The sequence below is a fragment of the Aulonocara stuartgranti genome (genome assembly GCF_965226115.1).
Source record: "Aulonocara stuartgranti genome assembly, chromosome: 1".
Taxonomy (NCBI): Eukaryota; Metazoa; Chordata; class Actinopteri; order Cichliformes; family Cichlidae; genus Aulonocara; species Aulonocara stuartgranti.
In genome coordinates this window covers 1394195-1407380 of record NC_138939.1, presented here as the reverse complement: position 1 = coordinate 1407380, position 13186 = coordinate 1394195, and the positions used below count along the sequence as shown (strand labels likewise).

Sequence of the window (13186 nt, the reverse complement as noted above, 5' to 3'; positions counted from 1 at the left end):
GGCACAAAACTGACCAGGTGAGCAGGTGCTCACAGAGGACAGTCCTAACCAGCAGGGGCAGCAGCGAGTCAGTCCCCATAAACATGTTTACAGCCTGAAACAAACTGTTTGGTCTCTGTGGATCATTTCCTTCCTCATGACTTCTATAACTCACCTGTTTAAATTGTATTAAAGTTTGCATTATTAGGGGCGTGGCCTCTTTGACAGATAGGTGGCTGAAGCTGCTAGCGGTTTGCTAGCTTCACCTGGACCGTGTTTGTGCTGTTGGAGCCTTTTCAATGACATCATGTGACCAATAATATGGCTGCTGTGAGGTCACTGCACGAACAGGACAATTTTGACTGGAAGTTACTGAGCTGCTAAACACCGAGGACATTTTCACACCTGTAGTTGGTTCACTCTGGCTCGAGTCCCGTGAACTCCAAGCGAACCAAAAATGCGTCGCTACAAACCATGTGACCATGTTCAGTCTGCTCACCGGCCAGATGTGTGGAGGAGGTGGATGTAGCTCAGGAGGTAGCTGGTCACCTACTGATCGGGGGTTCGATCCCTGGCTCTTCCAGTCTGCATGCCAAGTATCGACCCCAAGTTGCTCTCTGATGCGTCCAGCGGAGTGTGAATGTGGTTAGACAGCACTCAGTTTAGAGTCAGTGCTGGTGTGACTGGGTGTTGTATAGAGCACTTTGAGAGTAGAAAAGCGCTTTATAAGAATCGGTCCAGTTACCATGTGTCTGGGGTGGGAGCAGCAAAAGTAAATACAGGAGGAAGAATACGGAGAATTATCCTTCATCTCAAGGCTCGTTGCTAGCTAGCATCTGTAGTTCACACGGGATGTTTTTCAGCTCCAATGTCTAGCTGCATGCTACACAACCAGGTGCATCCTGGTTCAGATCGGTGCGAATCACACCTGCACCGAGCTAATGTTTCACATACATCCTATGATTGTAGCACTAAATGAATCCTTCTGCTTTCATATCTGCGGGCTGAGAATATCTAACAATGAACGACGGCAGGAAAGTCCGCTGATTTGTTTTTAACTGTTTTGACCTTTGCTGCCATGAACCAGGGCAGTGAGATTTTACCTGGACAAATAAAAGATTCATAAACAGACAGGAGCATAACGTGGTGAGCACACACGTGACATGAAGCAGACACAGATGAGTACGTACTGATGTAGAAGGTGCTGGGGGCGTGGTTTCCATCATATTCGAGACCCAGCAGGGTGGAGATCTTGGGGTCGTGTCTCAACCACAGGGCCACTCCCAGGATTACACCTCCAGTAAGCTGCAACGCAGAACACGGCACATGTAGTCATCCACATGAAAGCTGTTTGTATGCATCCACACTGAAACACCAAACTCACACAGCTGCACAAATCAGGGTGGAAGAGCAACAAGTAAAGTAATGGCTTCACTTCCTGTCTGACTGCAGGTGAAGCACTGAAAGTTCTCAACACAGCATCCACTCTAACTAATTCTTTCAGGGGTGTAAAATCCACAGTAGTCTACTTAGGGGGCGTGACTTACCCCCACCTGTTGCAGGTAAAACACAGACTGTAGATATGAGGCTCAAATGAGGCTCCTCAGAGAAACTGAACCATCAAAAACAGAGAAAAGTTGAACGCATCTTCATTCAGCCCATCACCTTCTGGTGTACACTCCACCATCGGTCTGAGAAACAAGTCCACACATCTGCAACCGATCTGAAGCGACACGTTCCCCCAGTCAGAGGAAATCTCTGTGAGGGCCTGATAACAACAAGCCGGCAGCAGCAGCCGCTGCAGCGGCAGCTGCTGCCTCAGAGGCAAAACACACATTTCCATTTCAAATTAAACACACACACAGACGAAGACGACTGCAGGAAGAAGCGCCGTCAGAGTAAAGTCAGAGTGAGGAGGAAAGTTCAATGACTGGTTTCCTTCCTGTATCCATGACAGTATGTTGGACTGATGTAATCTCCAAATTCATCCAAAAAGATCAAGTCCTGATTTCTATAAACGCAGCTGTGATCTACACGAGGACAATAACACCAATCTGCTGAAGCTGTGAAGCTGAAAAATGACGCTCATCATCTCCATTTTAAACTCAAGCTTCACTGAAACCAAAACAACCCCCATCTTCCTCCTCCTCCTCCTCCATTATCGAGGTCCATTCCAGCTCTACAGCATGCTGCTGCCTAGCAACCAGATCAACACCACGACACACGCACTTGGAGCATGACTCAGGGAGGCTAAACGGTCTCTGAGCTGTTTCCTAAGAAGCACTCAACTCTTTACCCCCGACAGCAGCAACCCCACCAACAAGACCGGTTTACATAACGGGTCAGCAACAGAAGTGAGCGAGGGTGGTCTGAGGGTACGAGCACGCCCTCGTTACGGAGCGTTTATTCGTTTCAGCGTCAGAAACCTGACTGAAGTTTGTTTAAAATCAGATGGGAGACGGCGGTCGGATTCGTAACTTCATTTTTCCGCTGCTGTTCCTTTTCTGATGGTGATGTGTCCTCATCTTTCACAACACGGGAGTGAAAATGTGCAGAACGTTCACATCTTACAGCCGTTTTTAGATGTCGAGCAGCTGTTCGACTCATTTACTGTTTCGTGGAAACTGTCGGTGTGACGTTTGCAAAGACAGCAGACGCTCCGAATGTGGAAAAAGTTACGCATATTGATGAGAGTCGCTGGACGCGCCCACCGCATCCTCATCGCAGTGTCACAAGTGCTTGTTGCTAGGTTACAAAAACCATCACTTCTGCACGTCTGACCCCATCACTTATCCAGGAAGTGAGGGAGAAAACAAAAACATGTCCGCCAGAGACACCAGACAGAGATCAGGTAAAGATAAACCGAGAACAGGAGCAGGCTTCAGGTTCCAGACTGAACAGGATCCAGAAAGTCCTGCTCTGCTCACGACGCGGCCTCTGACAGGGTCGAAGAAAAGCGCAATTCAAGCCTCGCCCAGAATAAACCAACAGAGCCCGGCGGGCACCACGCCACGCGTAGGCGGGCTCGCCTCCACACATTTAAAGCTGGATCAGGGAAACCCTTCAGCAGCCATGTTCACGTCTTCAGACTAGATCGCCACGCGTCCCTGTGAGGCTGACATAACGCACACCTGTCAAACTGATGATCTAACTCCTGATTGGAGGAACAGATTCTTGGCACGTTTACACAAAGCATTTTTATTCCAGTCAGGCTTTGAGTCCATGCGTCCAGGTAAACACGGATTGTGTCATAAGTCCCGCCCCTTTTGAAGCGCAGCAGATTTTCATTGATCATTTATCACCGAGCAGAGCCGGGAGAGCACAGAGGACTCTGACTGCTCAGGACGTCTTTCTTAAATTCTGACTCCTGCAGTCGTTAGTTAGTTTGACCAACAGTCCCGCCTCTTGTTGCCAAGTAACCTTTTAAGGTGTTTACTACCTTTGTCATTTAAAAGTACGAACGCAGCTTTATACTCTTGGCGAGGCGACGGGCAGTTCCAGCGATCGTCATGCGGAACGTGAGCTAAATGCACCATAATGTGGAGTCTCAACGAGCTGGATGCGGCTCAAAGGGAGAACACCGAGTGGACGTGTTTCACGGAGCGTGGCGGTGAGACGTGGACACCCTCCCACTGTGACTGCACCAAGCTTCGTCACTTTCAGGTCGACAGGGACGTGAACGGAGGGAAGCGGCGTAATCCCCGACACGTTACTGAGAAGCGACGCGTCTGCGGCCGGGATGCGTCCGTATTGGTCGCTGATTGATTTCCTCATTGTAGCCGTTTGAATCAACGCTGTGAGGATTCCTCCACCAGCTGACGCAGAGCTCATCCTCCGACTGCAGCTGTGGTGGATGGATGTGGTCTATTAATCAATTCTGCCTTCATCACTTACTGGACAGACAGAAAATCATGACCACACCTGCACTCGTCTTATATTTATTATTATTAACAACAACAACAACGGATTGCATTTATATAGCGCTTTTCAGGGCCCTCAAAGCGCTTTACAATTCCACTCTCACATTCACACACGGGTGGAGGCAGCTACAGTTGTAGCCACAGCTGCCCTGGGGCAGACTGACAGAGGCGAGGCTGCCATATCGCGCCATCGGCCCCTCTGGCCAACACCAGTAGGCGGTAGGGAAGTGTGTTGCCCGAGGACACAACGACTGAGACTGTCCGAGCCGGGGATCGAACCAGCAACCTTCCGATTACAGGACGAACACCCAACTCTTTGAGCCCCTCAAGCTCCTTTTTTTATTCCTGTCTTGCTTTGCTGGGATGATGAGCTGTGGCCGATATTTGGATCACATTCATTTCATTCCTCATTAACTGGAGAACTTCCTTTGGACACGTATACGATGAACCCTCATCTTCTACACATATTTCATAAACAGACAAAATTCACCTAATGCTCAACATTTCCCGTTAGTTGACCTCAAACAACAAAACAACAGGGTTGGAACCAGCTCGACCAGGTGCTGGTGAGCACGTGAACCATGATTATGGGATCATTTCAGGACAGGTTGAAGGTAGAGGTTTGCAGCTCGATGCTCACCGAGCACTAAAATCAAAGAGAATGCAAACGTCACAGCTCAGTAAGTCGTTTGCTTTTTGGAGTCCGAGTCTCATCAGCAGAAGAAACTCTTTCCTGTTTCAAAAACAAGCTCAGGCCTCACTTTCACTGAGCAGAGCAGAGCCGCCTTCTCCTCTCTATCACGCTACACAATTGTTTAGAGAAAAAACACATTATTCTAATAGCAGATTGGAGGCTTTTATAAAATATGTAATTTCAGCCAGTCCTGCTGAGACATTCCACTTCCTGTTGGTCCCATTGTGCAGACACTGCAGGAGCTCTGCCAGGAAAAACACTTCGTGGGACAGATAAAATGTTAGCTGCGGAGCACTGACTCAACCGTACTTCATAATAAATAAATGATCCAGTCGGACTTCCTTCCAAAGATCAAAGTTTGCTTAAACAGATTCTTCCTGTTTGAAGCTCTGAAACGAGCAGATTTGGACTCTGTGAGCAGATCAGCCAGACTTCATCGGTCTGCAGGTTACCGTTGAACGTGGGGAGCGTGTCTGACTCTACATTCAGCTTAACTTTATTTATACAGCATCAAAGCACGACAACAGTCACGTTAAGGTGCTTTACATTGCAGGTAACTACAGTAATATCACTAAGTGATGCAGGCTGTGTCAGTATCACTGGAGCTGAACCAGATGCGTTACATAAATGAAGCCTGGAGCTGGACTCGGAGGCGACACCTACATGATCACAAACACAGCCGACTCTGAGCTCTTACCTGCAGCAGCTCCTCCAGGCTGACCTGGAGGAATATGGAAATGACCGACGGTTATTCATTTACATTTTAATTTGTATTTATGAGGCGATATCGTTGATGTTATCACTGGTGACCGGTCTGTGGGTTAAAGTGCTCTCGCTGGAACTCTCGCTCGTTTACACAAACAGGCCTTCACAGCAGCTGCAGAGCCACGATCACGGCTTCTCCTCTTGCATACTTGCTCCACGTTGTTGCAAAGAATAACATCTTCATTATTTTAGCTGCATAATTCAACAACACCCAAATATGCACTGCAGGAATCACATGTGGTGAAATGTGCTGGGAGACTCCTGACAGGCTAGAAAGGCTCAGGTTTGCAGGCGCACGATGATGTGCAGCTCGCTTACTCCAGCACCGAGTTACACCACCCAGACTCCACCCACCTGTAGCTGGTGGTCAGACATGAACACCGACTGCTCCGGGCTGTTCCAGTATCAGTGAACAAGCTGAGTGGTCTACACGCCTCCATCCCACTGTGGGAAGACCCACTGTGGCGAGGTCTTTATGGACAGCACTTATCAACATTTGTTTGGTTCTTTATTCGTTTCCTTAAACTTGTGCACAAACGGATTCGTAGCTTTTCTTAAATGTCAAACGCCATCAGCGCTGAAGGACAATAAAAGGCAGCGACTGGCGAACCGTTACTGGTTTGGTGCTCTGGCCAGTTGGCCTGCTGGGATTACGAAATGGCTCGCCTGTGTTTGACTAATCCCATCACAGTTTGATCAAACCCAGAGTGACTCACAGCTGCTGCCGGAGGATCCTGATGCTCTTTGTTGTCCAAAAACAATTAAAGGCGTTAATGACGACGGTTTCGTCTCACAGGAAATCAGCTGGGACTCGAGCTCGTCGGTGAAGACGACTCCAGTTTGAGAAACCCGGCGGGCAGACATCCCGTTTGAGCGACAGCTTGGTGACAGTGGGAAGAAACCTGCAGCAGAACCAGGCTCAGGGAGGGGCGGGGCTCATTCACCTCGAAGTAGTGGGAAGTTAATCTTAGGACCCGCCCACTTTGCTTCCATTTTTTTTCACCCGCAGTTGTCTGACATCATCGACTTTCTCTGGTCACTTCCTGTGTTGACGCAGCTTTATGATAATGCCCCGAAACCTCGGTTCAGTCAACCAAGCACACCTGGCACACAGGTACACCTTAGACCTCTGAAGATCTGATCTATATCAGACATGATGCCATGTTACCTAGCAACCAGCTACCAATGGACTAAAATGACCTGGCTTTAGATTTTATGAACCTATAACACTTTATAAAAGCTTTGTTTTCATTTCATGTCATTAACATTTAATGAAACCTTCGTCATCATCATCATCATCATGCACATGTGTGATGGCAACAGACTCCCACACCAGCTCCAGCCACACGGTTCCAGTTTATTACACTGTGTAAAAGCAGATGTGAGCAGATGTGCCAGACTGCTGTGACCCATCACCAGACACAAAGGAAGCGCGGCAGGTATCGGGATATTTAAGAAGCCGGGTGTGGTCTGTGGCGTCATGGTGGGTGCTCTCCTATTTCAGGGGAATGCCGGGACCTGACGGGGAGCCAGAAGAGGACGGGTCAGCGGGACAAGAAGAAGAAGTCTTGTCACTAAAAGCATCCACGTGCGTTTTGTACCACGCCGCCACTTCAGGATAACTGGAATCTGCATCCATCATAGCTGCTGCTCAGCTCGTAGTTCACAGGCAGAGAAAACACGGCTGCTCCGCCCAAGTCCTCGCACTTCAGCTCGAGCTTCCCTCCCACCGCTGTCTATTTCTGCCCGCCGCACAAGCGCGAGGCAGAATGTCGGGCATGCTGGGGGTGGGTTGGAGGAAGGGTGGGGGTCGGGATATGCGGCTCCTTTCCAAACCACCCCCACCCCCACATCCTGTTTGACGCAGCAAGTCACGGCGTTACTTTGGTTTGACTGTTTTTATTGTTTTCATTTCGTTTCAGCGATGATCCAGATGTTCTCCGGTCGGTTTATTTCACACGTTTGTTCGTCCCCGCCTTAAAACCAGTAACTGAGGATTAAAAAAGGAGTCACGATTAAACCCAGAGTTTAACTGTTTAACCCTGAAGAACCGTTTAAAGTTCGATTAATGGAGAAACAATCTTTACTTTTAAAGACTACGTTTAGTCAAAGGGGAGAAAAGTGAAACTGGGACATCTTACGAGCTCAAACACCTTCAAACTCAAAGCCCAGTTGGCTTCTTTCCCACGCTCTTCGTGCTACCGTGACCCGGCTGCCTGAGCACTGCACACACAAACTCAGACGTCTTTGATTTCTCTCGCTTTTTTAACCAAAATGGCGTCCTGCTCACTTCCAGCTGCTGCGAGGTCAGCTGCACTAACAGAGTGTCCGAGAACCTGAGGGAAGATCAAGCGCTTCATTTGGAAGTTGCTCAGCGCTAATGAGCAGGTATCTGTGCTAACTCAGCACGCCGCCCTGTCATCCAAACGAGGTCGCTTCTGGCGCCTGAAAACATGGCGGCAAACAGAACGCTAAGGCCGAGTCCAGAAACGCCCGCCGGGCTGTCTCTTCAGTCCAGCTTCACGCGCTCGTATTTTCCTATCAGTCGGTCCCACATTCCTCTGCTCCGGCTACACTTTTCCTCAGAAGGTCAAAGTTCAGGGTGCGCCGCTACGATGGAGTGGTATGCCTCAGTGCTGCGCACACACTTTGTACGAGCAGCTGCGGCACACGGTGAAAGTAAGAAGGTTTGGTAACGTGTGTGTGTCCTTAAACGCGGCGCTCTGACCATCTGCTGCACGCCTCCTCGCTCCCCGTGGACTGTAGCGCACGTCGCGGCGCTCACGCGTGTGTGGTACTCGTTGGTGAGCTACTCTCTGATATTTCTGGGCAGCATTTGGCCGTTTCCCACGTGGAGACCTAAAAATGCAACCTCCCGCTAAACGAGCCGCGAGCACGCGAGCAGAGACACCCGACCGACCAAACTGACTGTTCACGAGAAACATAACGAGAAACCAGCAGCTGCTGTGACGCTCACAGACCAAAAGGGATAAAAGACTCATTCAAGCACAAAGAGAAACAGGGTTTCTGGAGCAGGCAGGAAAAAACAGAATCATGATTCAGGTTTGATCGTTTCTACCTGAAAGTCTGAAGGTGTGAGAATCATTAACACAGCTGCTCGCCAGCCGCCGGGTTTGAAAGAGGGCGTGGCAGACCAAATAAAATGTGACTATGAAGATAAGAGCTGCAGCAGGCTGCCCAGCTGATCAGAACGAGTCAAACTGATTAGTGCTCAGCATGAGAACGTTTATTTCATGCGCACAAACAAAAGGAAGCGGCCGGGTCGGCTTCGGACCATCACGCCGCTGCGCAGGCTGTGGGGTCGAGCTGATCCTTGACTTTTTCCTTTCTCAGAGCTCTCGCTGTCTCTCCTTGACAGCGAGAGCTCTGAGCCACACTGACAGAAAGAGGCTGCAGCCAACAACTCTGATGAAAAGGCAGCAGGAGGGTTTTACAGGTGAGCTGCTGGAACAGAAACGGCGTTCTTCTTCTCCCCGGCGCACAGCTGACTGCTCGGCTGTGGCTCTGCGAGTCGGGCCTTTCAGTCAGAATCAGGGGCTATTGTGGGCCGGGCTCCAGACAGGATGACCCTGCATCATTCATCGACACCCCCACCCCCACCACCATCATCATCACCTGTGTTTTTACTCATTTCTTGCTAATTATATTCACAGCCCGTGGAAATCCCCATTAAACACATCTGTTAGAGTTCAGCCGCTGCATGGCGCTTGATGATTAGAGGAGCTGATAAGATAATGAAGCAGCCGCACGCTTGGTTGAATATGTTCAGGCTTCTACTCGTCCACACATGGACTGTTTATCGGACAAAACAGGAAAGATGACATTTTCCAACATTTTCCTGGGGGAGACATTAAATCCAGAGACCCCGTCTGAGACTGTGTGTGTGTGTGTGTGTGTGTGTGTGTGTGTGTGTGTGTGTGTGTGTGTGTGTGTGTGTGTGTGTGTAAATGGCGTGCAAACACACACTGTCATGCTTCGAGGTGACGACTGCACACGGAGAACTTCGGGGTAAGCCCGTTGTTTCAGACGTTTCCATTGCAGGAGCACTTTAAAAGGCGCAGACTTCCTGTTAGCGCTGGAGCGTGGACACGCCAGATGTGTGAGAGCGGTGGAAGCTCACAGGCTGCTGAGCTGCAGCTGCTTCCTCAGCTCCACTAACACTGATCAGCACTTTCATGTAAAAGTTCACACATTTTTAACTCTGCAGCTTCCTGAGAAGCGCGTACAACACTTCCTGTGACTTCTATTAAAGCGGCTGAAATCGAGCGACACAGCAGACCCGAGCTAAACGTGGAGAATTATCCCAGCAGTGTGACACACAGCAGAGGCTTCAGTCACTTTATTCTTTTATTTATCAGACATTTATTAAAGTCTTGAAGCTCGTCAAAGGGCAACTAAGGGTCCCCTGAGCGCGGCGTTTTAGTGAGAACAAACATAAAACATGAGGTGGAGGTGGTGGGGGTCACGAGGAGATCATCAGCTGCATTGATTCCAGGACTTGACGCGACTTTTTTAAAACAATAAAATCTAATTTTTGCCTAAATATCTAAAAGGTTTTAGAAATTACAAACACTGTTACACTGTAACGGGATAAAAGGTTCCACACTTGCTCACATACGCGTTTGTTTACCGTAAACAGCTGATAAGAAAATAGCTGTGTAAACATGTGAAAATAAAACTGTTTCTATGACAACAGCTTATCCAACGACCTAACCGACGGTGATGATAAAGCCGCTGATTTCTAAGTAAGTTTATCATCATATAACAGCTGCAGGTCGGCCATCAAAGGAGTGTCAAACATAAGGTCCAGGGGCCAGAATTGGCCAGGCAAACACTCTAATTTGGCCCACTGGACAGCTGTGGTAAAAGTGAAGGAGGGTTAAAGTTTGGACTTTTAACTGTAGTTTTGTTAGTGTCACAGATTTTCCTGCCAATAAAGATTTAGAGCCTTCAGCGCTCGACCGATGACACAAAGCACCAATGACCATCGCGGGATTGAGGTTTTGTTAACCCGGCTCACACAAACAGAGCCTGGCTGTGCCGAACCCGCTTCAGAGGCTGGTGCTGTGTTTGGAGAGCGGCTACCTGCCTGCTGCTGCTCATGTGGTTTGACACTAAGAGCGCCTCGGTCAGCTTTAGGAGATGTTTGGGGGTAAAAGGCAACAACGCCGCTCGCTGACAAAGAGCGAGCTGGGAGTGGCCATCACTGATACCTGCGAGAAACGGCAGAAGCCGAGGAAGAGCCCCGCCTTCCTTATGATGCCAAAGGATGATGCTGGATTTATTTCTGATTTAAAAACTCGCTTCTTGCTCTGGAGACGCTCCCGGTGGGACGGCTCAGACTCCTCTGTGGTGGCGTGTGGACTCCGCCCATGAAATGGTGCAGAGCCTCTGTTTGCTATGGAGGGTTGCTTCACTTTCACTTTTAGTAAGGATGTAAAACAGGGATCGTCTGACTTTCTGTTCAGCTTTCCAGGACTGCAGCTTGGCGCTCCTGGACTTTCCACAGAGCAGAGAGAAGAAACCATGAGCAGCAGCAGGGGGAGGAGGAGGAGATGACAAACTGCCCACAAATGTTTCCACCATCCATTACCCAACAGGCTTTGACTCATCCAGTGGAAACCCCTCCACCCACCCATCCTACCCACACACGCACGCACGCACGCACGCATACAGGAGGATGTAATCCACACAAAGCCGCACACCAAACACACCAAACTTCCAGCTCCGACTTTTCCTGCCACACAAACCAAGCAGTGAACATCGCCCGCGGTCACACACCTGATCTGTCCCCACCTGTGCACGTCGGCGCACAGCACCCACACTTTGCCTCGGAGGTACAATGTGGTTACGTAAGCAGAGCGCGCGCACGACTCCCCCACGACTCCCGCGCTGACGGTGATTTCCCCACCGCGAGCCCCTGCTGCCGACAATGTGCGCGCGCGCGTCCCGGAGCAGGCCTCGCGGTAAATGGGTGGGGGACGTGACGATGTCCAGCAGCTAGGGGACACACACAGACACACGCGAGCGCGCTCACCCAGAAGATGAAGTTGAAGAAGAAGAGCAGGTATTTGATGCATTTGGTGCAGCCTTCCACTCCCATGATGCTCCGGGACTCGGTCTGTTCGGCGCAGAGAGGCACAGCAAGAGGAGCAGCAGAAGGACGAAGCGACGGTTCAGGAGAGAGCTCAACACTGGAATGAAGCTCGCACACCGAGGCAACACCCAACCCCTCCCTCCTCCCTCCGCCTGGCAGCCAAACAGCGTCCAATCGGAGAGGAGCGAAGCGCGGGCGCGGCCAATCAGAGCGCAGGGTGGTGAGAGCGAGCCAAACTAACCCATTGTGTTAATGAGTCGCAATTTAGTTACATTTTATTTACAAACACAGAAACAGACGGTAAACACACCCTCCCGATTACGTCATCGCCGAAGGCTCTCTCTTTCTCACTCACTGGAAGGAGACGGGGGGGGGGTCACAGGGGCTCTCCCGGGGAGAGGAGGGGGCTTTCAGAGGGACAGCAGGGGGGCGTTACGGCTGAAGATAACAGAACAAAAAGTAATCAAACGAAACTAAAGCATTTTTTAAACCACTCGATTATTTCTGCCTCGTTTATGTTTCGTCTCTTTCTCTTTATCCAAATTTATCTGGAAACACATTTAAAACAACAACACTGACCAAAGAGCTGGGCCCTGTTTCAGGAAGCCGGTTTAGTGGAAAAACTGAGTAAGTATACCCTGAGTTAACGAAAACTCTGGGTTTTCGGTTTCACAAAGCGAGTTCAGCTGAAGCCTGAGTGAGTCACTATGGCGACACACGCCGTGAAGCTAACCTGCCCCCTAGCAGGTTTACTACAACTAACCCTGACTGTCTCCGCCCCTTTGTCGGAAACCTGACAGTAGGAAGTGTCGGACATGGCGTGCTCCTTCCTTGAAGAGCCAGTAGATCGTGAAGCCCAAATTCTCCGCAGAGCTCTCCGCCGGGAGAGAGTGATCAGAGCGCGTTTGGACATTTTATCATTTCCTGATGATTTTCTGTGCGAACGTTACCGTTTCTCAGCACAATCTATAATTTATTTGAATAACATCCTCAGGCCTAATATTGCTCATGTGACACATCGCGGACATTCTCTCAGTTCTGTGCATATTATTTGTATCGCACTTCGGTTTTTTGCAAACGGGAGCTTTCTGTATAATATTGGTGACGCTGAGCACGTTTCCAAGGCTACCGTCTGTCGGGCAGTCAGGAATGTTACAGTTGCACTGAAACGTCTCCTGTACTCGTTTGTGGTGTTCCCCGGTCACAGACCCACAAGATTTATCAAAGAGGGATGCCACAAAATTGCAGGTAGCAGGATGACCAAAACTTAATTCATGATGTGGTGATACTTGAACTACTACTTAAATTTTACATTTATTTTCACGGTTCCCAGGCGTGATTGGCTGTACAGATGGCACTCACATTCCAGTCATTGCTCCTTTAGTAAATGAAGGAGACTATGTGAACAGGAAGTCTTTCCACAGCATTAATGTACAGGTACATAGTTCCCTGTAGCATTTCAAACTAACAAATTATTTTATCATAGTAATGGATGCTAATTTGTGTTCTCTGCACTGTGAAGATCATATGTGATGCTGCCAACATTATCACAAATGTGGAAGCCAAGTGGCCAGGCTCTGTCCATGACTCACAAATATTCCGTGAATGTACACTGAGCACAAAATTTGGACATGGTGAGTTGAAAATACTTTAAAATATATAAAGACCAATTGCTTCAGAAGTGTATCCTTCTGTCTTAGGAGAGTTCAC

General features: G+C 49.3%; 1 protein-coding gene across 1 annotated transcript in view; it reads right to left on the bottom strand.

The window, feature by feature from the left end:
• The window catches only part of LOC309707363 (CD81 antigen-like), a 28694-nt gene extending 17083 nt beyond the window's left edge, over window positions 1-11611 (bottom strand). Inside the window, exons 1-2 of the mRNA XM_082534676.1 lie at window positions 11417-11611; window positions 1170-1284 (exon numbers count right to left, since the gene is read on the bottom strand). Of these exons, the coding sequence (XP_082390802.1) occupies window positions 1170-1284; window positions 11417-11482 (181 nt within the window). The 5' untranslated portion in view covers window positions 11483-11611. The remainder of the gene's footprint in view (window positions 1-1169; window positions 1285-11416) is intronic.
• Between the last annotated feature and the right edge of the window lie 1575 nt (window positions 11612-13186).